Raw genomic sequence first — 27,102 nt, 5'->3', positions numbered from 1 at the left:
CCAATCAGGAGTCACGTTCCACCGCGCTCTCTCTTCCCGCCCCGCCCCTCCCGTATCCACGGAAACACTGCAAGTGTCTACTCCAAGACCTAGGACTTCCGTTTCGGTCCAGCAGGGCTGCGGCCATTGTTTGTGTGGACTGAGTGTTTTGGCCATAACGGTCCACTCTCACAGGCTCCGTTAAGTGACGTGAACTCTTGGGAGGACTGAGCCAGAAGCAGACAGGGCAAGACGAGCTGTGTTTGAAGGAAGAGGGGCAGAAAATCGAGGGTCAGGGACTGAGAAGCGACTCCGGTTTAGAAACCCCGGAGACACCGGTGTAGGTGCGTACATCACGGCTTCTCTCCCACGTTAAGACTGAATAAAGGCAAGTAGAGGAGGGCAGAAGCAGCTTGGTCCCTGGGGTATGGGTGCCCGGCGTTCGGTGCTGGGGCAGAGTTCTGGCCCGGGATCTGGATAAGCAACGGAGGCCGCGCGCGTCTTCACTGCAGGAGCAGAGGACCCCCGGATCTGTGGCCAAGACCTGGAGATCCCGCTCCTAGAGAACCGTTTGTGTGTCTGGTTCTTTGGTGCTTACACTTGGGCAGCCCGTGACGCGTTGGGGGAGCCCAAACCTGTCCTGCTCTTGGAGCACGCATGAAACGTTTTTTTCCCTAGAGAATAAGGGCTCTTAACTAATTGCTTATCATTTTGCCCAGGAACCTACCTGTGATCAGCAAGGAAAGACTGGGTTGGCAAAGGCTCATGCCCCCATTTTACAGGTAAGGAAACTGAGACCTTGAAGATCTAGAAGTTTGGTCTTCTTTAAAGTTCTACAAGTGCTTGATGACAGAGTTGAGACTTTGATCAGGACCTGGGAGCTCCAGTTCTGGGATACTTCTCTAAGACTGCGGGTACCTTTCTGATAGTAAATCCAGTATTCCTGTTTAGCAAGTAGGGGAGGACAACGGAATGATTTTCTACTTAAACTGAACAAAATAAGAAAAATACCTTGAAAATAGATACTATTTAAGTTTGCTAGTGCTTTTCTATTATTAGTAGTAGTAGTAGTAATAATCTCAATAAATGAGTTGTATCTTTTGAAGTTTCTAGAGGGTTGCATATAAGTTTCAAGGTGCCAGTGTTCATAGCTCTCCGTTCTGGTCGTTGAAAGGAAACAAGAACATTCATAGGCTTCTTTTTGACCTCATGCTAGGAGATTTGTGCATCGTACCCAGTTAGTATATGGGGAATTTAATGAGTTTGGGAATTTAAAGTCATACCGGGTTTTCAATCCCCCTTCCTCCTCAGCTCAGCCATCTCAGCACTACCCTTCCCGAGAAGAGGAACACAAAGGAGGAAGGAATGTACACTGTTTTCCTCATAGTCTGATCCCAGGTAAGGATGATTGTCCCTGCATTCTTCATGGGTGGTGGAAGTAGTGGAAGTGGCAATGAGGATGGATGGATGACTGGACAGAAAATGTTCCCCGCTTGCCTGAGAAATTTTCAAGCATGCAGACTTGACCCTGCCCCAACCCAGTGTCTTTTCCCAACGTTTACTCATTCATTCATTCAGTCACTCAAGTCTACTTTATAATTCATGCTGTTCTTGGTGTTCTGAGATAAAGGAATAAATGTCATGGCCAGGCCTGTAATCCCAGCACTTTGGGAGGCCAAGGTGGGTGGATCACTTGAGGTCAGGAGTTTGAGACCAGCCTAGCCAACATGGTGAAACCTCATCTTTATTATAAATATGAAAATTAGCCAGGCATTGTGGTGGGCACCTGTAATCCCAGCTACTCCGGAGGCTGAAGCAGGAGAATTGCTTGAACCCGGGAGGCTGAAGTTGCAGTGAGCCAGGATGGTGCCACTGTACTCCAGCCTGGGCGACAGAGGAAGACTCCCTTTCAAAAAAAAAAAAAGTCTTAACATTGAGGGTAACAAATTGTGTGAGATTAATAATAATTTCTGAAGTTATCCACATTAAACAGTGCCAGAATGAGTGGCACTTAAAACACAGCAACAGAAACTCAGATTTGAACAATTATGAGTAGGAAGATATCATTCTAAATAGGAAAGCCATCATTTAGTCTCAGGTACAATTTGAGGGAACAAATAAGGAAACCAGGCTATTGACAAGGAAATGTAAAATGAATGTATAAAGCCACATTGTGGAGGGCAATTAATGTTTAAATTTGTTATTTATTCTTGTGCATCTCTTCACATGAACCATATTGACAGATAGCCATTGTTGACCTCTGGGTATATTTACTTGTAGTCTTTTATCTAATACTTATTGTATATACATACTCACTTGTCTGTACAAATACTGATATGTATGTATACATGTTCATTTGTACATGTATGTACACATGTACAAATGTGAACATATATGCACCCGTATGCACACATGTATATAAAAAGATTAGTGTATATAAAATATTATTAAACAATTTGAGTCATGACAAATAGGCTTCATGAGGGAAGGAAATGTTCCCAGTATATAGAATTTTATTGTGCATATACTAAGAACTCAGTAAATATTTATTCAATGTATGAATAGCTGTTATTTATGTACATTTTTCACTTAACATATAATGAGCATTTTTCCAAGCATACTTTGGTAGCATGAGTTTTAATGACTATATAGTGTTCCATTCTAGGTATATACTATGCTTTATTTAACTTTGCTTTCTTTCTTTTTTTTGAGACGGAGTCTTGCTGTGTCGCCCAGGCTGGAATGCAGTGGCATGATCTTGGCTCACTGCAACCTCAGCCTCCCTGGTTCAAGCAATTCTCCTGCTTCAGCCTGCCAAGTAGCTAGGACTACAGGTGCATGCTGCCACACCTGGCTGATTTTTTTGTATTTTTAGTAGAGACGGGGTTTCACCATGTTGCCCAGGCTGGTCTCGAACTCCTAAGCTCAGGCAATCTGCCCACCTTGGCCTCCCATTAAGTTTGCTTTTTATTGGGGAAAATTTAAGTATTTCCCAATATTTTGTTGTTATAAATATCTTATAATACTTAACATAATTTATTAAGTATATGTCTTTTTATATTCTCAAGATATACTCTGAGAAATAGGAAAACAGAATCAAAGGATATAAGCATGTTTTAGGCTTTTGAAAAACTCACGTTCTCTTTTAGAAATGTTACATGATCTTGAACTCCTACAACCATTTGATTAATGATTCTGTCTTACTGAGCCTTTGCCAGCATTGAGTATTAATTTTTAAATTTTGCCTTGATTTGCATCCTTTTAATCCTCAGTAGGGTTGACTTTTTTACATATATTCATTGACTCTTTATATTCCTTCTTTGATGAATCGCCTTTTGATATATGTCACTGTTTTCCTACTGAAGTTTTTGTTTCCATTTGATAGTAGATATTCTGTGTGTAAAACATATAAATCATTTGTCATATGTTATAAATATTTCTCCTAGTTTATCATTTGCCTTTTACTTTAAGGACTTGTTTATATAAGTTTTAAATTTGCATAAAATGAAATCTTATTTCTTTTACTTATATGGTTTTGTGCTTAGAAATCTCTTCTTCACTTCCAAATTTAATATGTAATTGCTTTGATTTTCCTGTTTATTGTGTTAAGTATTTTAAACTTTTAATTTTTAAACCTGTCAAGAATTGATTTTGATGTGAGAAATGACAGGATTTAAACATTCTTTTTACTTCCTAGTTATTTAATTTTTCTGCTAACATTTATCTTCTCTACTGACTGTGGTGCTACCTTTTCATATACAAAATTACACATATACATTATGTATATGAAGATTACTTTTGAGGCTGTCTTGTTTTGTGGACCCTCTTCTCAATTCTTATACTGGTATCAGAATGTTTTTATTGTTGTCCTTTATATGTAGTGCATTTAATAGGCAATGAAGAAGAATGTAGCCTTTCTTTTTCACTCATTGAAGATAAAAAGGAGAGAGGATGACTTTTTCCACAGAATAATATTCTGATGATTTCCATTTTGGACAAAAAGATGTAAAAGGAACATATATATAATAAGTTTTCAATAATAAGTATATGTTAATCTTTCATTATATTTAATCAGTATAGCACATTGGTCATAGTACAGGCTCCACATCTACTACCTAAGCTTATTGCATGTCTATCACTTCTTAGTACTGTGAACTAGATTGAATCACTTAGCCAGTCTTTTATCTTTATATTGGAGAAATAACAGCTACTGTGTAGGGCTGTTAAGAATGTTAAACAAGATCATACATGTAAAAATAACTTACAACAGTGCTGGACATGAAGAACTCACTAATAATTGTGTTAAGTTAGCTATTATTTGAACTATAATGCATATCTGATATAATTTTTTTAGTCACTAAGACATAAGAACTGAGACAGAGAATCAAGCTTAATTTTTTTTTCTGCCAGATGTCGTTTGTTCCAACATCATTAATTGAATAAGCCATCTTTCCCCCACAAATTTGATGTAACCTTTTTCATGTGTAAAATGCACTGTTGTACTCATGTCCATTTCTGGATTTGTACCCGTTTCCATTGTTCTTCTCTACTTCTATGTCAAGTCATGTTATGAATTACAGAGTCCTTGTTAAAGTTTTAATATGCCATTGAATTAGCCTTTCCTCATTATTCCACTTTCAAAATGGTTTTCTTTCAAAAGCATTTGAAAATCAGTTTGTTACAGCTCCTCCTCCCCCACATCAAAATCAAGATTAACATCTTGATTAAACCTGCTTGAAAACAGAGATAAGTTTAGTTAGAACAAAATTATATTTATTTCTCCTAAGATTGAGCAGAGTCATCTTGTTTTTTCAACTGTTTTGTGTGTGTGTGTGTGTGTGTGTGTGTGTGTGTGTGTGTGTGTGTGTTTGAGACAGAGTCATCTTGCTCTGTTGCCCAGGCTGGAGTGCAGTGGCACACTCTTGGCTCACTGCAACCTCTGTCTCCTGGGTGCAAGTGATTCTCATGCCTCAGCCTCCCAAGTAGCTGGGATTACAGGTGTGATCTGCCACGTCTGGCTAATTTTTGTATTTTTAGTAGAGACAAGGTTTCACCATGTTGGCCAGGCTAGTCTCAAACTCCTGACTTCAAGTGATCTGCCCGCCTTGGCCTCCCAAAGTGCTGGGATTACAGGCATGAGCCACCGCGCCCGGCCCCAACCTTATTTTTAGTCCTCAAATTCTAAGACTATCTTTATATAGGTTCTGAGTATTTTTGGTAAATTTATTTTTAGGAATTTATATTCTTATTGCTATTACACATTTCATTTAGGCAGAGCTTGCAGTGAGCTGAGATTATGCCACTGCACTCCAGCCTGGGTGACAGAGCGAGACTCCATCTCAAAATATATATATATATATTATTTATATGTCTGAACTTTTTTTCTATACTCTTAAATTTTATGTAATTTGAACTTTATTGTGATGTATTTCATATAAGCAAAAGAATATATGAAAACATATGTACAATTTATAATAACGTGAATATCCACCATTGAACTCAGTATATACTGTTTTTTCTTTTTAAGACAGACTGTTTGCTTTCTCTCCCACCCTGGAGTGCAGTAGCATGATCTCAGCACACTGCAACCTCCACCTCCCGGGTAATATATATATATATATTCTTTTCTGTGACAGGGTTTCCCCATGTTGGCCAGGCTGATCTCGAACTCCTGGCCTCAAGTGACCTGCCTGCCTCAGCCTCCCAAAGGGCTGAGATTATAGGCATGAGCCACCATGCCCAGCCTAAATCAGCATATACTTTTAAAAGCCCCCTGATGATTCCAAAATTTATTTCCCACCCCTTTCCTAAAGGGGCAACCACTATCTTAAATGTTGTTATGCCTTAGTTTTTTTTTTCCCTATGCTTTTAACTACATCTACATTTCTAAACACAATTGTTTAGTTTTGCATATTTTTGAACATTATATAAATAGAATCACTGTATATATTCTTCCATGAATGGCTTCTTTTGCATAATGTTAACTTTTACAGTGCATCAATGTTGATTCACGTAGTTGTTCATTTTCACAGCTGTGTACTGTTTCATAGTATGAACAACTGATCTATTTTGTTACTGACTTTTTGGATTGTTTTTAGTTTTTTGCTGTTACAGCATTTATGATGCTCTAACTGTTCTTGTACAGATCTTTTGGTATACACGTGTAATCACTAGTTTATAATTCTAGTAGCAGAATTTCTGGGATCATGAATTCCCTTATGATTGCCATTAGTTTTCAGCTGATTTTCTTGGCTCTCTCAGATGTGCAGTCATATCCTCTACAGTTAATTTTGTCTAATTGCATTATCATGTAGTTTCACAGTAGTTTAAAAATTGTGGATTTGCAGTATCCTTGTCAACTTTCCAGTTTTAACGAGAATGACTTTAATGTTTTACCTTTGCGTTTAAGATATGTTTGTATGTCTTTTGCTTTGTTTTGTTTTCAATGCTTTGTCTGTAGTTTTAAATGAAAGATGCGTGTTGAATTTTAAGAAGTATACTTTTTGGCATCCATTAGAATAATCATATGGCTTTTCTTATTTGATGTTATTATAAAAGTTTAAAGTTTTTTTTTATTATTATACTTTAAGTTCTAGGGTACATGTGCATAACGTGCAGATTTGTTACATATGTATACTTGTGCCATGTTAGTGTGCTGCACCCCTCAACTCGTCAGCACCCATCAACTCGTCATTTACATCAGGTATAACTCCCAATGCAATCCCTCTCCCCTATCCACTCCCCATGATAGGCCCTGGTGTGTGATGTTCCCCTTCCCGAGTCCAAGTAATCTCATTGTTCAGTTCCCACCTATGAGTGAGAACATGCGGTGTTTGGTTTTCTGTTCTTGCGATAGTTTGCTGAGAATGATGATTTCCAGCTGCATCCATGTCCCTACAAAGGACACAAACTCATCCTTTTTTATGGCTGCATAGTATTCCATGGTGTATATGTGCCACATTTTCTTAATCCAGTCTGTCACTGATGGACATTTGGGTTGATTCCAAGTCTTTGCTATTGTGAATAGTGCCGCAATAAACATACGTGTGCATGTGTCTTTATAGCAGCATGATTTATAATCCTTTGGGTATATACCCAGTAATGGGATGGCTGGGTCATATGGTACTTCTAGTTCTAGATCCTTGAGGAATCGCCATACTGTTTTCCATAATGGCTGAACTAGTTTACAATCCCACCAACAGTGTAAAAGTATTCCTATTTCTCCACATCCTCTCCAGCACCTGTTGTTTCCTGACTTTTTAATGATTGCCATTCTAATTGGTGTGAGATGGTATCTCATTGTGGTTTTGATTTGCATTTCTCTGATGGCAAGTGATGATGAGCATTTTTTCATATGTCTGTTGGCTGTATGAATGTCCTCTTTTGAGAACTGTCTGTTCATATCCTTTGCCCACTTTTTGATGGGGTTGTTTGTTTTTTCTTGTAAATTTGTTTCAGTTCTTTGTAGTTCTTTGTAGGTCTGCTTGCTGCAGAGATGAGTTCAATTCCTGGATATCCTTGTTAACTTTCTGTCTCGTTGATCTGTCTAATGTTGACAGTGGGGTATTGAAGTCTCCCATTATTATTGTCTGGGAGTCTAAGTCTCTTTGTAAGTCTCTAAGGACTTGCTTTATGAATCTGGGTGCTCCTGTATTGGGTGCATATATATTTAGGATCATTAGCTCTTCCTGTTGAATTGATCCTTTTACCATTATGTAATGGCCTTCTTTGTCTCTTTTGATCTTTGATGGTTTAAAGTCTGTTTTATCAGAGACTAGTATTGCAACCCCTGCTTTTTTTTGTTCTCCATTTGCTTGGTAGATCTTCCTCCATCCCTTTATTTTGAGCCTGTGTATGTCTCTGCATGTGAGATGGGTCTCCTGAATACAGCAAACTGATGGGTCTTGACTCTTTATCCAGTTTGCCAGTCTGTGTCTTTTAGTTGGAGCATTTAGTCCATTTACATGTAAGGTTAATATTGTTATGTGTGAACTTGATCCTGCCATTATGATATTAACTGGTTATTTTGCTCATTAGTTGATGCAATTTCTTCCTAGCCTCGATGGTCTTTACATTTTGGCATGTTTTTGCAATGGCTGGTACCGGTTGTTCCTTTCCATGTTTAGTGCTTCCTTCAGGGTCTCTTGTAAGGCAGGCCTGGTGGTGACAAAATCTCTAAGCATTTGCTTATCTGTAAAGGATTTTATTTCTCCTTCACTGATGAAACTTAGTTTGGCTGGATATGAAATTCTGAGTTTAAAATTCTTTTCTTTAAGAATGTTAAATATTGGCCCCCACTCTCTTCTGGCTTGGAGAGTTTCTGCCGAGAGATCTGCTGTTAGTCTGATGGGCTTCCCTTTGTGGGTAACCCGACCTTTCTCTCTGGCTGCCCTTAAGATTTTTTCCTTCATTTCAATTTGGTGAATCTGGCAATTATGTGTCTTGGAGTTGCTCTTCTCAAGGAGTATCTTTGTGGCGTTCTTTGTATTTCCTGAATTTGAATGTTGGCCTGCCCTACTAGGTTGGGGAAGTTCTCCTGGATGATATCCTGAAGAGTGTTTTCCAACTTGGTTCCATTTTCCCCCTCACTTTCAGGCACCCCAATCAGACGTAGATTTGGTCTTTTTACATAATCCCATACTTCTTGCAGGCTTTGTTCGTTTCTTTTTCTTTTGGTTTCTTCAATTTCATTTCATTCATTTGATCCTCACCTGATACTCTTTCTTCCAGTTGATCGAGTCAGTTACTGAAGTTTGTGCATTTGTCGTGATTTCGCGGTCGGTTTTCATCTCTTTCCATTTCTGTTTATGACCTTGTCTGCATTAATTACTCTAGCCATCAATCTTCCACTTTTTTCAAGATTTTAGTTTCTTTATGCTGGGTAATGAATTCCTCCTTTTTAGCCTGAGAAATTTGATGGACTGAAGCCTTCTTCTCTCATCTCGTCAAAAGTCATTCTCCGTCCAGCTTTTGATCCGTTATTGGCGATGAGCTACATTCCTTTGCCGGGAGATGCCTTATTTTTGAATTTCCAGCTTTTCTGGGTCTCTGCTTTTTCCCCATCTTTGTGGTTTTATCTTGCCTCTCTGGTCTTTGGATGATGGTGACGCACTGATGGGGTTTCTTGCAGGTGTCCTTCCTGTTTGATAGTTTCTAACAGTCAGGACCAGCTGTAGGTCTGTTGGAGATTGCTTTGAGGTCCACTCCAGACCCTGTTTGCCTGGGTGTCAGCAGCAGAGGCTGCAGAAGATAGAATATTGCCGGAACAGCGAGTGTACCTGTCTGATTCTTGCTTTGGAGGCTTCCTGTCAGGGGTGTACTCCACCCTGTGAGGTGTGGGGTGTCAGACTGCCCCTAGTGGGGGATGTCTCCCAGTTAGGCTACTCAGGGTTCAGGGACCCACTTAAGCAGGCAGTCTGTCCCTTCTCAGATCTCAGCCTCTGTGTTGGGAGATCCACTGCTCTCTTCAAAGCTGTCAGACAGAGTTGTTTGCGTCTGCAGAGGTTTCTGCTGCTTTTGTTGTTATCTGTGCCCTGTCCCCAGAGGTGGAGTCTACAGAGACAGGCAGGTTTCCTTGAGCTGCTGTGAGCTCCACCTAGTTCAAGCTTCCCAGAGGCTTTGTTTACCTACTTAAGCCTCAGCAATGTCGGGCGCCCCTCCCCCAGCCTCGCTGCTGCCTTGCAGTTAGATGTCAGACTGCTGTGCTAGCAATGAGGGAGGCTCCGTGGGCGTGGGACCCTACCGGCCAGGTGTGGGATATGATCTCCTGGTGTGCCTGTTTGCTTAAAGTGCAGTATTGGGGTGGGAGTTACCCGATTTTCCAGGTTTGTGTGTCTCAGTTCCCCTGGCTAGGAAAAGGGATTCCCTTTCCCCTTGCGCTTCCCAGGTGAGGCGATACCTCACCCTGCTTCAGCTCTTGCTGGTCGGGCTGCAGCAGCTGACCAGCACCGATTGTCCGGCACTCCCCAGTGAGATGAACCCAGTAGCTCAGTTGAAAATGCAGAAATCACCGGTCTTCTGTGTCGCTCGTGCTGGGAGTTGGAGACTGGAGCTGTTCCTATTCGGCCATCTTGCTCCTCACCCCCGCTTGTCTTTACCAACTTATTTTCTTTGTCAATTTTAAGGAACAGAAGTCTATTCTGTTCCTCAGAATAGCCATCTGGAAATTTGACTGGAATGTATTGAATTTAAGTCACTGCATCCATGAGCATGGAAGCATGCTTCTCCTTTTATTTAGATAATCTTTCTTCTTTATTGGAATGTGAAAGTTTTCTTCAAAGAATTCTTTGTATTCTTGGTTAAGATAGGGTTTTTTTTTTCTTTTTTTTTCTGTTGTGAATGGTATCTTACTTTCTAGTAGTTGCTGCTGAGTCAGTTAAACTATTTCTGTATTGTATCTGATAGTTTTGCTGAACTCTCTTATAGTTTACTGTGTACTCTTTTTCTAGTTAGATGGCCGTAACGGGGCAAATAATGACATTTTATATTTTTGCTTCTAATCCTTATACCTCTTAGTTCTTTTTCTTATAGTATTTGCCAGAATCTCTAGTGCTATGTTGAAAGCAGCAGTGATGGTGGTCATTCTTGTTACCATTGTAAAGGGAATATATGTGAAGTTTCTCCATTAAGCTTAAAGTTCTTGATATTTAACCTTTGCCACTGTAGGGAGTTTATTTTTTCCTCTAGTTTGCTAAAAGTGTTTTTAAGAGAATATATGGGTGTTGTGCTTCCTGAATTTTATATCACATGATTTTTCTGCATCAGTTGAGATTATCATGGATTTATTCTATTTTCTATTAATACAGTGAATTATGTTAATAGATTTTTCTCATGTTGAACGATCCTTGCATTCCTATAATAAACTGATCACGATGCATATATTTGATATGTTACTGAATTTAATTAGCTGATATTTTATTTAAGATTTTTGTATATTTACAAAATTTACAAATGTGCCCATAATTTAATTTTATTTGTATCGTTCTTATCTGGCCTTGGAATCCAAGATTACACTAGCTACATAAAATAAGTTGGCAATTTTCACTCTCTACTTTGTTTTCAATGTATTATAATAGTAATTAAGTTAATTACATGTTTGCTAGAACTCAACTATAAAGCTCTTAGAGCTTTGGGATTACGGAGAGGGAGGAAGAGCGTGGCTGCCATTTTAATTTAGTACTGACTAGTCTATATAATTTTTCATTAGTCTTTCATCTGTTTTGCCATTTTATTATTTCCTTTTTGTACTTTACTGGGAGTTGATCCCTTTAGGTACATATTTAGGTGTATTTGCCTGTAGCTGATAAATATCCTTATATATATAGTTCACAACACCTTTGCATCTTTGAAAAATCTTATGTCTAAAGTTATTTCCATATTTTGCCCAGTATTTTTTTCATAACTGTCTTATTAGAAATCTGACTTTCATTGATCTGACATTAAATTTTTAAGAACATCTTTTGGCTTTATGCATTTTCTCAATCATTTATTTGTTTCTTATATCTTTGACATCCACTTTATTTTTCTTTTTTGAAGTTTGATCTTTTTTTTTTTTTTTTTAAATGGGGGATGGTTTCTCTTTTTTACACTCCTGAGCTGAATGCTTTATTTCTAGACTTTTTTTTAACTTTTATTTTAGGATTAGGGGTATATATACAGCTTTGTTATATAGATAAATTGTGAGTCATGGGTGTTTGACATTCAAATTATTTTGTCAACCAGGTAAAGCATAGTACCAGATAGGTAGTTTTTTGATCCTTGCCCTCCTCTCACCCTCTACCTTCAAGTAGGCCCTGATATCTGTTGCTCCCTTCTTTGTGGCCATGTGTTCTCAATATTTAGCTCCAACATATAAGTGAGAACATGCAGTATTTGGTTTTCTGTTTCTGCATTAGTTCACTTAGGATAATGGCCTGCAGCTCCATCCATGTTGCTGCAAGGGACATCATTTTATTCTTTTTCAATGCCTGTGTAGTATTCCATGGTGTATGTGTACCACATTTTCTTTATCCAGTCTAATTTTAATGGGCATTTAGGTTGATTCCATGTCTTCGCTATTGTGAATAGTGCTGAAATGAACATACACATGCTTATTGTCTTTATGGTAGAACAATTTATATACCTTTGGGCATATACCCAGTAATGGGATTGCTGGGTATGGTAATTCTGTTTTAAGTTCTTTGAGAAATCACCACACTGCTTTCCACAATGACTGAACTAATTTACATTCCCGCCATCAGCATATTTAAGTATTCCCTTTCCTCTGCTATCTTGTCAGCATCTTACTATTTTTTGAATTTTTAATAATAGCCATCTGACTGATATGAGATGGTATCTCACTATGGTTTTGATTTGCCTTTATCTGATGATTAGTGATGTTGAGCATTTTTTTCATATGCTTGTTGACTGTATGTATGTCTTCTTTTGAAAAGTATTTATGTCCTTTGCCTACTTTTTAATGGGGTTGTTTTTTGTTTGTTAATTTGTTTGAATTCTTTATCGATTCTAGACTTTGGATCTTCGTCAGATGCATAGTTTGCAAATATTTTCTCCCATTCTGTACGTTGTCTGTTTACTCTGTTGATAATTTCTTTTGCTGTGCAGAAGCTCTTTACTTGAATTAGGTCCCATTTGTCAATTTTTGTTTTTGTTACAGTTGCTTTTGGTGTCTTCATCATGAAATCTTTGCCAAGTCCTGTGTCCAGAATGGTATCCCCTAAGTTATCTTTCAGGGTTTTTACAGTTTTAGGTTTTCATGTAAGTCTTTAAACCATGTCAAATTGATTTTTGTATACTGTGTAAGGAAGGGGTCTAGTTTCAATCTTCTACATATGGCTAGCCAATTATCCCAGCACCATTCATTGAATAGGAGTCCTTTCCCATTGCTTGTTTTTGTCAACTTTGTTGAAGATCAGATGGTGGTAGGTGTGAGGCATTTTTTTCTGGGCTCTATATTCTGTTCCATTGGTGTATGTGTCTGTTTTTATATGAGTACCCTGCTATTTTGGTTACTGTAGCTTTGTAGTTTGAACTCAGGTAACGTGATGCCTCCAGCTTTGTTCATTTTGCTTAGGGTTGCCTTGGCTATTTGGGCTCCTTTTGGGTTCTATGTGAATTTTAAAATCGTTTTTTTTCCTAATTCAGTGATGAATGTCATTGGTAGTTTGATAGAAGTATCATTGAATCTGTATATTGCTTCAATATAGCCATTTTGGTTATGTTGATTTTATCCATGAACATGGAATGTTTTTCCATTTGTTTATGTCATCTCTGATTTCTTTGAGCAGTGCTTTGTAATTCTTGTTGTAGAGATGTTTTACATCCCTGGTTAGCAGTATGCATAGATGTTTTATTCTTTTTGTGGCTATTGTAAATGGGATTGCATTCTTGATTTGGCTCTCAGCTTGGATGTTATTGGTATATAGAAATGCTACTGTATTTTGTATATCGGTTTCATATCCTGAAACTTTCCTGAAGTTGTTTATTAGCTAAAGGAGCTTTGGGGCAGAGACTCTGGGATTTTTTAGGTATAGAATCATATCATCTGCAAACAGAGATAGTTTGACTTCATGTCTTTTTATTTGGATACCTTTTATTTCTTTCTCTTGCCTGATTGCTCTGGCTAGGACTTCCAGTACTGTGTTGAATAGGAGTGGTGAGAGTGGGCATTCTTGTCTTTTTCTGGTTCTCAAGGTAAATACTTTGAGCCTTCACCTATTCAGTATGATGTTAGTCTAGCTGGGTTTTTAAAAAAGATATTTATTTATTCATTTATTTAAGACAGCGTCTCGCTCTGTCTTGCGGGCTGGAGTGCAGTGGTACAATCACAGCTCATTGCAGCCTCAACCTCCCAGACTCAATCGCTCCTCCTACCTCAACTTCCTGAGTAGCTGGGACTACAGGTGTGTGCCACCATGCCTGGCTAATTTTTGTATTTTTTGTAGAGATGGGATTTCTCCATATTGCCCAAGGTGATCTCAAACTCCTGGGCTCGAGCGATCTGCCCAAAGTGCTGGGATTACAGGTGTGTGCCACTTTGCCCAGCTGCTCTAGCCATTTTTGTTTCCTTCAAGTATTTCATTTGGATCTTGCACATTTTTTGTGTAATTATTGTCATTATTACATTTAGATTTTTAGGAAAAAAAATTAAGAATTGTTATTTTTTTCTTTTAAATTCAAAGATTACTTAATAATATAGTATGTTACTTGGGTTTCAGAAGTGTGGACTTTTAAAATTCTATTGTTAATAATTTCAAATTTTATTACATTGTAGCTAGAGAATGTATTCTGTATTATGTTGATGCTTTGGAATTTATCATGATTTATTTTATGGACTAATACATGGTCTATCTTATAGTGCTATGTATTCATGAAAATAATGTGTATTTTGTATTTTGATGGTGCAGAGTTCAACACAGATAAAATAACTGAAGCTTATTATTTGTGGTGTTTAGTCTTCATATTATTAGTGTTTTTTTGTTTGCTTGCTATAATTTTTTGAGAGGGACATATTAATATCTATCATTACAACTAATGGTATATATATTTCCCCTCACATTTGTGACACTTGTCGTTTGGTATGTTTTGAAGTTTTATTTGTGGATGCAATTTATTTTGGATATTTTTTCTTACTGTTCATATAAAAAACATTTTTGTCCCTTATGGTATTTTTGCCATAAATTTTACTCATCTGAAATTAAGTTTGCTATTTCAGCTTTCTTTTGATTCATATTTTTGTAATCTTTTTCTATCCTTGTATTTTTAAATATTTTTCTTTTTAGTGTATCTCTTCTAAACCACATGCTAAATCTTATTTTTTAATCTATGGGTCTTTTAATCTGTAAGATTAAATTATTTAAAATTATTTTAATTATTATTATATTATTTTGCCATCTTTTCTTTTCTTATTTTCTGTTTTCCCATGGAGCAAGTTGTCTTCTGTTTTTATTTTGTTTTTCATAGATTCCATTTTGGTTCTTATGATGGTTGTGCTTAACTTAAAACCCACAATGACTATTATTTACCCCTACTGACTTTTTAAATGTATTAATATCTTAACTTAAAACCCACAATGACTTTCATTTGCCCCTACTGACTTTTTAAATGTATTAATATCTAGGTCATATTTTTAGTAAGACGTGGACTTCAACACACTCTTATGTCCGTCTCTTTCTCCCCTCATGTTTGTATTGTCAAGAATTGTAGTGCAGATATGTAGGCATTGACATACTTTCTATGTCTCCTTTTTTCTTTGTTTGCTCTCCTATATTTTTTGTTGTTAGTTTTGTTTTATGATAACAATAAACTTTACCAAGGTACTTGATCACCTTTCTTGTCATATTTCATGCAGCCTTTCCTGAATTTTTTTCTCTTCTTAATTGACTTATTAGAAAAATAGGTAAGTGTATATATTTAAAATATATTTAGGTTACTTATTAAAATAATAGAAACTATATGTGAAATTGAAACCTATATAGATGAAAAGGTGGTGATGAGAAGAAATTTAAGCATAAAACTGTCAGTCAATCTAAAAGATGGGAAAGGAAGAATAAAAAACGATATGTTAGAAATAAGTCTATATTAGTAATCACAATAAATAAACATGGATAATAAAATAACTGAGTCATACTGATTGAGTGAAAAACAGAAATCTTGCTCTGTGCTCTTTACAAGAGACCTATTTAATTTCACAATAAAAGGTCAATCATGTTAAACAGTGGTTAAGATCCATCAAGCAGATGTATTAGGCATGAACTAATATATAGCTAAGCATCCATTTCAAATTGTATAAGCAAAATCTGACAATATTAAAAGAAGGAATCAAAACTCCAGATGTATAGAGAATGATTTTAACTGATCTTTCTTGAAAAGGACCTTAAAGAAAACTAATAATCAGAGCTATGTTCATAGATGAGAAGACAAAAGAGATATCAAGTTTATATAATATTGTTGGAGGGTTACTTATATACCAAAAAAGGAGCGGAAAATTACCAAACTCCTGGGAGAAATACTACATCCTGGTTCGTCAAGGAAATGGAACAAGAATGAACCTGGACATTTGTTGTGCCAGAAAGTAAGGAAAGCTCTCAAACACCAAAAATGGTCATATTACAAACCTAGGAGCCAACCTGAAGGGATTTTTACTAGTCTGAGATGAGAGAATCTTGCACATCTAAAAGACAAATGATTGCAATTTAATTGCAACCCATCCACTATGTAAGAATCAGTGAGTATGTAAACATTGAAAAGCAAAATAATACAAATGTCATTGGTCATAGTTGGTGATTGCTTTGCCCCGTCTCATCACTCTGAAAATTGATTTTTAAAAGAGAGTAAGTTTGGGAGATAATCAAGCATTTTATCTTATCTTTTTCATTAGGATTACATTTCAGGATAACCAGAAAATTTGTAATGGCAAGTTTTTCATTATAGAAGAATTATAGCATATGTATGCACAAGGAATGGTAGAATTACAGAATTAGACAACCAATTTGTAAAACCTAATGAAATCACAAATCCAGGAAATGATCATCATTTATTGCTAAAACTTTTAATGAAAGGTTTAAGAGAATCTTGGAATGGAAGGACTGGGCTGATAGCACCTGAAGCCATTGTTCAGTTTAGCTAACTAAAATGTACTATAGGAAGTATATACGCAGGTATTCTTGTCAGAAAAAATGAACCGTAGTCTAATCAAGTCTCTGGAACAAAAGAACCAGCTAACAGGAAGTAAATAAAGAACTTAAACGCCACAAGAAAACAATTAGCCAGATCATTTTTAATCCTTCAGAATTCATTAGTTTGAAGTATATCTCTTATAAGCAGTGTGCCACTTTATTTTAAAACTCAATTTTAGTATCCTTTTCTCCATCAGTAGGCTTACTTGTCATCTTAGTTTATTGTTTATATAATTCTTTTTTCTGTTTAGATTTATTGTACTTGCTAATATTGAATATAGGTGTCTTGCTTTTATTGTTCCTTTAGGGGAAAATATTTGTAACATTTTAAAAACTATTTTCAAGGGACATTTTATAGTATTTTTTAGTAAACTGAAATACAGATGCCTGACAATTTCACTTCTAGAGGTTTGTCATACAGAAATATATCTATTTATCATATAGAAATATTTGTATTTATCATATAGACATTATCATATAGAAATATTATTACAATAGAAATAATTATATATTTAAGAGAATTATTTTGCTATATGTTATAGCCAAGAAACTGGAAGCGATCTTAATGTCCATTAATATGGGAACAGTTAAGTCTTGGACATCAATAAAATGAAATGCTACATAAGTTTTGCAAATAATATTAGTTATCTATTATTGCAAAACAAATTATTTAATACTTAAAACAGCAAACATTATCTTACCCAGTTTCTGAGGGTGAGGAATCTGAAAGAAGCAAAGCTGTCTCAAGGTCTCTCATGAAGTTGCAGTGAAGCTGTCAGCAGGGACTGCAGTCATCTGAAGGCTGCACTGTGGTTGGAGGATCCACTTCTAAGATAGTTTACTCACATGGCTGTTGGCAAGATGTCTCATTTCTCAGTGAAAGCAGAAGGTCCCAATTCCTCACCACAGGTCTGCTTAAGTTTTCTCATGACATGGCATATAGCTTTTCCCAGAGCTAGTGATCCTAGAGAGAGCAAGAAAGAAGCTGCAGTGACTTTTATGACCCAGCCTCCAAAGTTGCATAACACTACTTCCTTATCCACTTTATTTCCTATTCATCAGAAGTTACTCACTAAGTTCAGCCCATATTCAAGGGGTGGGGAATTAGGCTTCACTTCTTGAAAGGAAAGGATCAAATAATTTATGGGCATGTTTAAAAATTACCATAAATAAGATAGGTCTACCTGTACTGAAGTGGGAAGTTGTACACTATGTATTAAATGAAAAAAAGAAAATTGCAGAATTACCATGTCTTTATTAAGGAAAAAAATCAGTGAAGTATGAATGTGTGTTGTGTATACATGGAAGAAGGTTAGAAAAAACACAGTGAAAACTGGTTATAGTGGTTATTTCTTAAATTATTTGGGGGAAGGTAGGCTTTTAATTTTTACTTATATTATTTCAATGTTTTAAATATTTATGAACTTATTTTCAGTAAAAGAAATTAGACTCCTGATTGCTAATATGTTTTTAAAATAAATCGTTAAATTTTTTAAAAAAATAACAAATCCAATAACTACAGATTGAATTTTATTTTTATTGTACTTTTTATAAAACTAGAGATCAGTGAGTCCGTTTATTTTCTAGACAGATACAACTTTCACAGTTTCACTCCTGTAGTTTGAGTTTCTGAGCATCCCAAATTTCTTTTCTTTTTTTAATTTATATATTTAAAGTGGATTCATTATATTTAAAATTTATTAAATTTATTTTATAAACATTAAAAATAGGCCACTAGATATTTAAATATATGGCTCTGAATGTTCTCATTCTTGAGTTCTTATTTGTGGTTAATGTTTTGTTGTTTAGACATATATTTTCATGTAGTTTATTTGGAAAATAGTAGTTTGGCTGCATATTTTTTACCCTTGAATATTTCAGTACATCTTTCCTTTACCCTACATTAACACATTATGACAGTATATGGAAATCTCAACTGAAACACTTTATCAAACGTTTTTAATTTATCTCACTTTTATTTAATAGGTAGTGCTGAGTTTAAAAACCTCTATGATGTAACTACATAATCTTGTACAAGTAACTTAGTCTTGCTAAACGTTAGTTTGCGTATTCATTTAGTGTGAATAATAATACCTTATTGGATTGTTCTGAGAGTAAATGAGATAACATAGCCCTATTCATAAATGTTCAATAAGATATAGCTGCAGCTAAGATGGTGCTGCTGCTGATAATGATAGTATTTGGCTTTTCTTCCATTTTATTGTAAACTCCTTAAAAGTATCTGTTTCCTTTATTCTTAGTAGGTACTCAATATTTTAAACTGAAATTTAGAATTGAGAATGTGTGATCAAATAGATACAATGAAAAATTTAAAAAGAAATAAAATGGATTTGCCACATAACCAATTTATGATCTGTTTTTTCCACTAAAAGAATTACTTTAGGCAGTTTTAATACATATATTTATCTCTTCTCCATTCTAAAATGCATAATAGTAGTAGAAAGCTACCTACAACATGGGATTTCTGTGAGGAGTAACTGAAATATAGGTAAAAAACTTAGTAGTTAGTAGACAAGTGCTGTATAGGTGTTTCTTTTGATAGTGATGATGTTTCATGATTGGATATATTATTTAGCTGTTTGACTACTATTGTTATACCTCTCCTTACCTTTCTTGGTTTTCTTCTTTGTTGAAGTTCTTTTTGGCTTGCCACTTATGTTAATCTGCTAAATGTCTTTATCTTTGTCCATCTTCTCACTTAGATTTCTTTTTCCTAGAAAGCCTGATCTTTGACCAGATGGCAGTAACATTTGAAGATGTCACTATTATTTTTACTTGGGAGGAGTGGAAATTCCTGGATTCTTCTCAAAAAAGGCTCTACAGGGAGGTCATGTGGGAGAACTACACAAATGTCATGTCAGTAGGTAAAGTTATCCCACCTCATAGGGAATAGTCAGAGTTTCTTCTAGGAACAGTTTTGTTGAGTATTTTGTTTTTTTATCTGGGTGTTATATTGAGGTGTTAGAAGAGATATTCTCAAAAATGTTTCTTAAATCAGGTCACAAATAAAAGATAAAGCAAGACAGATTCCAGGACACCTAGGTTGTATCATTAATAGATACTTGTGATTATTAGTTTTAGTTATTTTCTGCATTGCCCTTAAAACACATATCTCCATACATAGTCAATTTTGTGTGGTCCTAAATTTTTTCTCTCTTCATGCTATTTGTATAAGTTAGCTTTTGTTGTATAACATACTGTGCCAGACTTAGTGGCTTAAAAACAAACTTTATTGTTTTTTATGATTCTCATTGACTGGATAGATCTTTTATCTTGGAGAGATTTGGTTGTGGCTGACTGGTCTAAGATTAAGCTGCTTGGCCTGACTCACATGTGGGGCAGTTGGCTCAGTATCAGTGGAGGTAGTGGGAATTTGTTGGTCACATATCTCTCTTCAAACAAGCCAACCCAAGCACACTTACATGGTGGGGGTCACAGGATTTTCAAAAGCATCGAGAAAGGGGAGGGGCTTTTCAAGTCTCTGCTTGTGTGACTTTTGTTATTTTCCCAGTTAGCAATGCAAGTTGTGTAGCCAAGCATAGAGAGAGTGTGGAAGGAGAATACCAAAGGTGTAGGTAAAGTAGTGAGTTAATGTAGTCATTTTTTCTCAATCTACCGTGCTATTCTAGAACAGAAAAATATGAACAATATATTTTGTTTCTTATAATAATATCCAAAATAAAGTAATCTAATTATATCTCAGTCTTTAAGACTATTTCCATTAAGCAGTTGGCATTATTCTCATTTCTAACAGTGCCTGGTAAATAGAAGTTAAATCTTTCTAACAGTGCCTGTTCAAAATATGCTTGTGGAATGAATAAATAAGTGAATGAATGAATACATACATGAATGAACAAAACAAATGAATTTCAGACCCAAATGGAGCAGCCAGAGTCATAACCCTCCTTTCCTACCCCCACCCACACATATATTCTTATCATTTAAAGATCATTGATTTAGATAGTTGGAAATTTTTCAACACAACTTTTATCTCACTATGGGATTATCTTATTTTTCTAGAAAACTGGAATAAGAGCTACAAATCCCAAGAAGAAAAATTCAGATACTTAGAATATGAAAATTTTTCCTGCTGGCAAGGCTGGTGGAATGCTGGTGCTCAGATGTGTGAGAATCAGAACTATGGGGAAACTGTTCAAGGGAAAGTTTCCAAAGACTTAACACAGCAAGATCGCTCCCAGTGTCAGAAATGGTTAATACTTTCCACACAAGTACCAGGGTGTGGGAACTATGAACTGACTTTTGAAAGCAAAAATCGCAGGAACTTAAAATATAAAAATTTTATACCTTGGCAGTCCTTAGAAACAAAAACCACCCAAGACTATGGTAGAGAAATCTACATGAGTGGTTCACATGGTTATCAAGGGGGCAGATACCATCTTGGCATATCCAGGAAAAACCTCTCCATGGAAAAAGAACAGAAGCTCATAGTTCAGCATTCTTATATCCCAGTGGAGGAAGCCCTTCCAGAGTATGTTGGGGTGATATGTCAGAAAGACCTACTGAAAGATTCAATGGAAGAAAACTACTGTGGATGTAATAAATGTAAAGAAATTTATTGTTGGAACTCACGGTGTATTTTCCACAAGAGAAATCAACCTGGAGAAAACCTCTGTCAATGTTCTATCCATAAAGCATGCTTCTCTCAGAGATCAGCCTTGTGTAGACATCCAAGAATCCACATAGGTAAGAAGCTGTATGGATGTGATAAAGTTGACAGTAACTTTCATCAGAGCTCAGGAGTTCACTTTCATCAGAGAGTTCACATAGGGGAGGTACCTTACAGCTGTAATGCATGTGGTAAGAGCTTCAGCCGAATCTCTAGTCTTCACAATCATCAAAGAGTTCACACAGAAGAGAAATTCTATAAAATTGAGTGTGATAAAGACCTCAGTAGGAATTCATTACTTCACATTCACCAGAGACTTCACATAGGAGAGAAGCCTTTTAAGTGCAATCAGTGTGGTAAGAGTTTTAATCGGAGTTCAGTACTTCATGTTCATCAGAGAGTCCACACAGGAGAAAAACCATATAAGTGTGATGAGTGTGGTAAGGGCTTCAGCCAGAGCTCAAATCTTCGAATTCATCAGTTAGTACACACAGGAGAGAAGTCTTATAAATGTGAAGACTGTGGTAAGGGCTTTACCCAACGCTCAAATCTTCAAATTCATCAGAGAGTGCATACAGGAGAGAAACCTTATAAATGTGATGACTGTGGGAAGGACTTTAGTCACAGCTCAGATCTTCGCATTCATCAGAGAGTCCATACAGGGGAGAAACCCTATACTTGTCCTGAATGTGGGAAGAGCTTCAGTAAGAGTTCAAAGCTTCACACTCATCAAAGAGTACATACTGGAGAGAAACCCTACAAATGTGAAGAGTGTGGCAAGGGATTCAGTCAGCGTTCACATCTTCTCATTCATCAGAGAGTCCATACAGGAGAAAAGCCCTATAAATGTGATGATTGTGGAAAGGGTTTTAGTCACAGTTCTAATCTTCACATTCATCAGAGGGTCCATACAGGAGAGAAACCTTATCAATGTGCTAAGTGTGGTAAAGGTTTCAGTCATAGCTCAGCTCTTCGAATTCATCAAAGAGTCCACGCAGGAGAGAAACCTTATAAATGCCATGAATATTATAAGGGATTTGATCATAATTCACATCTTCACAATAATCATAGAAGAGGAAACTTATAAATATTGTTCATTTAGTTAACAGCTTCAATCAAAGTTTACCTAACCTTTAAACCCTAAAATGCTGCTGATAAGGAAATCTTATAAATAACACAAGTAATCCCAAGCAACATTTACAGTTTCCCCATCTCCCACTAAGAATTATTTGCTTCAAAAGGAGATCTTTAGAAAAATCTCTATATATTTAAAATTATTGTGTATTTTTCTTTACCTACTATAAATATAATACAGTCATAAAATATATTAAACATTTAAGGAGAAAACTCTTCATTCTATTTCATTCTAGTCTTTTTTTCTGTGCATTTTAGTGTGCGTGAAATTATATTGTGTGTTCAACTTTATATTTTCACTGACTTCAAAACACTTAAATTTTGGTTTGAATTGAAACTGGCTGGCCATCTGTTAAACAACATCTCTTATCTCCCCTAAAAAGTCCCTAGGAAGTAACAGAAAAGATGGAAACACACAGAACTTAAAACTCAGTTTTGGCCAGTAGAATTCAGTTGTTTATGGACACAAGCCACCTAATAAAAGATAGGAAAGCATTGTATGACCTTGTGTCTGAGACAGTGTTCTCTGAGTTGTTATCTCTGTCAACCAGAAAACCCAGGGACTGTCCTTCTGTTGCAGGGGTGCTTTACTTTGAGGTGACCACAGTGCACTCTTATCCCTTCTGTTTCCTGGTTTTCCACGCTTAATAATAGGTTCAGATACCAAGTAACAAGAAGTACAGAATTTTCTCTAAGTAAGGTGTGAAGGGTATGGACAAAAGTGCTAGAAATGGAAGATACTCTATTGGTTCGGAATTGGAGATCCAAGCAGTAGAATTTTATTTAATCTCAGTAGAACGGAGTGGTAATAGAGAAATATCTGCAAGGACAGCATTGAACTCAGAACTCTGTGCAACGATGAACCCTGAAGCTAATTATGTAAGAAGAGAGTTTGGCCATTATGTCAGAATAGTTAAAGTTAATAGGAATACACAGTCCTAATTATTGATATACAAATAAGTAATACCAAAAGAAAAAAAAAGTGGGCATGTTTAGGAAAATTGGAATTGCAATACTGAAGAAAAGAATATCATCCTAAAGACTTGGAAACGTATTGCCCTGAAAATTAGCTGCTGCAGGCTTCAGAGGAAATTTCCAAAAATGTTGGTGTCCTCAGTGGCATAACAGAGAACCTGAACTCAATAAAACTAGAGTAGAAAAACACAAGTAGAGAAGAGTCTCTAAAGTAAAAAGAGAAATAGGTACAACAAAGAAGGACTTCATGGAGCTCTGAAATGCTGTATCAAAATAAATGCAATAAAAAGTAAAATTAACACTGAAGAATATAAAATAATTGATAGTTAATGGATAAACTTGATCTGATCTTAAATGTATCTGAAAAGGATAATGAGATGAAAACTAAGAAAAGACAGATAGGAATATTAGAGGATGGAGGTCCAGTGTGAGAATTATAGGTTTCTCTAAGGAAGGTGAAAGAACATTTGGCATGGAATCAATGATCAAAGACATTAAGAAACTTTTTCTGAGTTAAAAGTATATGGTCACTAAATTTTAGGCAAAACCAGTATTAAAGCAACCTTAGAAACAGCTTAGAAAGAAGCAATTAAAAGCATGCAGAAAGAAAAATTCTGGTTATTAAAACCAAAAAGGGAGGGTGGATACAGACCTCTGCAACCAGAAGGCAATGGAACAGCACCTTCAGAATTTTGAGATTTGGAAAGTTTATTATCACCAAACAGTTTTATAGTAAAAGTGTCTTTCATATGTTCAGGAAACAAATATTTTTGATAAGCAAGAAAACAGTGTAGCATACATGTGCCTTAAAGAGTTTGTGAATGTGGAAATCATGGTATAAAAGGACTAGTGATGAGCACTGAAATCAATTAAACATGCAATTGTCTTAATAGTTTCCACAACTTCAAAAAATTAAATGTGTAAGAAAATATATAAATGCTGAGTCTGGGTAGGAGAGTAAAGTCAGGACACCCAGTTCATATAAGCAAAGAATAATTGTTTTAGTATAAGGATGTCCCAAATATTGCATGGGACTTACACTAAAATGTCATACATTTGAAATTCAAATTTAACTGGTCATTTCTGTTTTTATTTGCTACATCCAGCAACCGGAGAGAGAGCATAAGTGCCACATTTCTGATCTTAAATAGCAGGGACTCATAATAACATTTTCTTTTTGACTGACAATTTAAGAAAGGTATTTTTTTTCAAACCTAAAATTACAACTTAAAAAAGTTCATATACCTTTCAAAATGGGAGAAGATAAAAGCACAAATTATTCAGTCTCTATAGCAATGACTACCAAAACAATCCCCAAGAAAATGGCCTAAAATATTAAAATAAATGGATCAAGATGATTAAAGCTGAATGTATCAAAATATATTCAATGCTTCATTTTAAAATGTTGAAAACACTGGGTTAAAAATTTCTAATTATGTGCTATAACAGATGTAAAGGCAATATTGCTTAAATGTGAGACCAGGTGAAGGTTTATTAGACAAACATAAAGGAGTACCTACAATATGTTTTTAAAGGTGTTAAAAATGCACTAAGTTAAACTCATTAAGTTGGGTAAAAATATAAAATCATTAGTTTTCTAAACTCTTGCATAATTCAGAAAATGTAATGGTAAAAAAATCTGGTTTTTAATAATTTAAAGAGGAACAAATAAAAATGCAGCATGAAAATAATAATAAAGGGAAAATATAAAAGAGGACTTGACTAGAGAAGTCTTAATTTTCCTTAAGGGAATGTTCCTAATTTATATATTTATTTTAGCTCTCATGATAATTCCAATGAATTTGAGATAAAGGTGTTCTAGTCTTTTAAGGAAAATAGACATTGGAGAAGAGCAAAGATAATTATAAGAAAGATTAATGATATTGCCCTAACATATAATAAATTGTATATTGGTATATGAAGTTGTAATAATGGAGAATTTAATTGTATATTTGAAAAAAAAAAGTTAGGATTCTAAGTCACTAAATAGTTTAGAAATATACCAGTGTATGGATTATATATGTGTATTTTAACATATAGTGCATATGCTTATAGAGTTCACACATGATAAAGATCTGTGAATAGGAGGATTATTCAGTAAATAGTGCTAAGATCATGATTTAACTCTTTAACAAGACTTTCATTTTATGATTTATATCAGAATAAAACATCGATTGAATACAAGTTTTTAAGCTGTATTCCATGGACCTCCATGTGGTTTCATGAAGACTAGTATCTTCAGAAGCAAAAGAACTGCAAGTTTAGCCACATTTTATCTCTTCATATGCAAAAGTAACTTAAGATTTTATTTTTATAAAGGAGGTTCCACTATAAAATATTTAAAATTCTCTAGAGTGGATTTTTAAACACTCAGAAAAAATACATAATTTGACCACATAAAAATTTTTAAACTGTGGGTGAAAAACATGTAAGTCAGAAAAAAATAGGAGAAATATTTGCCATGATTATGACAGTATGAACTCTTTTTAATTAAATGGACACCTAGTTTAAAATGTTGACAACATAAACGGACTAAAGCAATGAAGTATCACTTTTATTAATAAAAATGACAATAGCAATTTTCAGCAAGAGTATGGAGTAATCTACACTTATGTTGAGGGTAAATTGGTAACGACTTTTTGGAAAAACAATTTGGCCAATCCTGAGCCTTAAAATTGCTGTTACTCTTTGCTACAGTAATTCTATAGGAATATGTTCTATGGAAGTAGAGTTTCATACTGTTAGGGGGCTTGTAAAGAACAGAGATCCACTCAAGTGATCTCATGTAAAGAACAGGGTTATATAACATCACATGGTAGAATCTCATATGCACATACACAGATCCCAGGATGTTATCTCACTAAAAGAAGTGAGGGAGCAAGTGAGCCATGGAGCTCTCCATGGAAAAAGAATTCCGTATAGAGGGTAGAGCAAGTGCAAAGGGTCTGAGGCTAGGAATGGACCTGGAATGTACTGCAGCACTGTAAGGGAGAAGGAAAATAGGAAATGAAGTTAAAGGTAATAGGGGCCCTTGTAAGTAATTGTAAAGGTGTTGTCTTTTATTCTAAGTGAAGTAAAAAGTCACTGGAGGGTTTTAAGTAATATAATCTAACAAATTTAAACAGGCTTATTCTGAATGCTGTGTTAAGAATTGACAAAGTAGAGGCTAGAGCCAAAGCAAGGATTCCAATTAGGAGGTATTGCAGTTACCCCTAGAAGAGATAAAGTGTTAAAATAGTGTTAACAGTGGAGGTGACAGAAACAATCAAATTTTGGATATATTTTGACCATGATGAATATATCAGAAATTAATTTTAAAACTGGACTTTAAGTAGTATTTTAATAGGTAAAAAGGAGGCCAAAATCCTTTACTACTTTACAGACAGGAAGAATTGCTTGTAAAATCTTACAGTTGAACACAGTGTTTTAGGGACAGTGAAATCAGTCTGTCTAGATTAACGTTTTAAGATTAAAACATTAACCTCAAATATCAATGTTGAGGTTTAAGCTACTCTTAAGGGACTAGAGGATTTTATTTTTCATCTGGATAATATAAAGTTCAAGTTGTGCCATGGGAGTAGTCATGCCCAACTTTGGGGAGTCAGGGTAGGCTTTCCAGAGAGAGGTTCTCATCTTAGTCCAGAATAAATTGCAATAACCTGAGGGGGTGGACAAGGAGGAGTTAAAAGT

General features: G+C 35.5%; 1 protein-coding gene across 3 annotated transcripts; it reads left to right on the top strand.

The window, feature by feature from the left end:
• The first annotated feature begins 77 nt into the window (after positions 1 to 77).
• On the top strand, positions 78 to 25,127 carry ZNF214 (zinc finger protein 214). 3 transcript variants are annotated; one of them, XM_009186697.4, is made up of 5 exons: positions 78 to 323; positions 699 to 761; positions 1,291 to 1,377; positions 19,394 to 19,540; positions 20,697 to 25,127. In XM_009186697.4, exons 4-5 carry the CDS (start codon positions 19,414 to 19,416, stop codon positions 22,388 to 22,390), a joined length of 1,821 nt encoding a protein of 606 aa, XP_009184961.1. In that variant the 5' UTR covers positions 78 to 323; positions 699 to 761; positions 1,291 to 1,377; positions 19,394 to 19,413; the 3' UTR covers positions 22,391 to 25,127. The 3 variants fall into 3 exon arrangements, with proteins under 3 accessions (XP_009184961.1, XP_009184962.1, XP_009184963.1); XM_009186698.4 differs by having other exon boundaries at positions 19,379 to 19,540; XM_009186699.4 differs by lacking the exons at positions 78 to 323; positions 699 to 761; positions 1,291 to 1,377 and having other exon boundaries at positions 18,120 to 19,536.
• The last annotated feature ends 1,975 nt before the right edge of the window (positions 25,128 to 27,102 follow it).

This window comes from Papio anubis, chromosome 12, assembly GCF_008728515.1.
Source record: "Papio anubis isolate 15944 chromosome 12, Panubis1.0, whole genome shotgun sequence".
Classification (NCBI taxonomy): Eukaryota; Metazoa; Chordata; class Mammalia; order Primates; family Cercopithecidae; genus Papio; species Papio anubis.
Note: the sequence above shows the minus strand (reverse complement) of the source record. Positions and strands in the feature narration are given on the sequence as shown.

Excerpts from the sequence above, each read along its gene's own strand:
- ZNF214 (XM_009186697.4), top strand. The coding sequence starts at position 19,414 with ATGGCAGTAACATTTGAAGATGTCACTATTATTTTTACTTGGGAGGAG. Across the intron at positions 19,541-20,696 it reads CACAAATGTCATGTCAGTAG|AAAACTGGAATAAGAGCTAC; the intron begins GTAAAGTTATCC and ends TTATTTTTCTAG.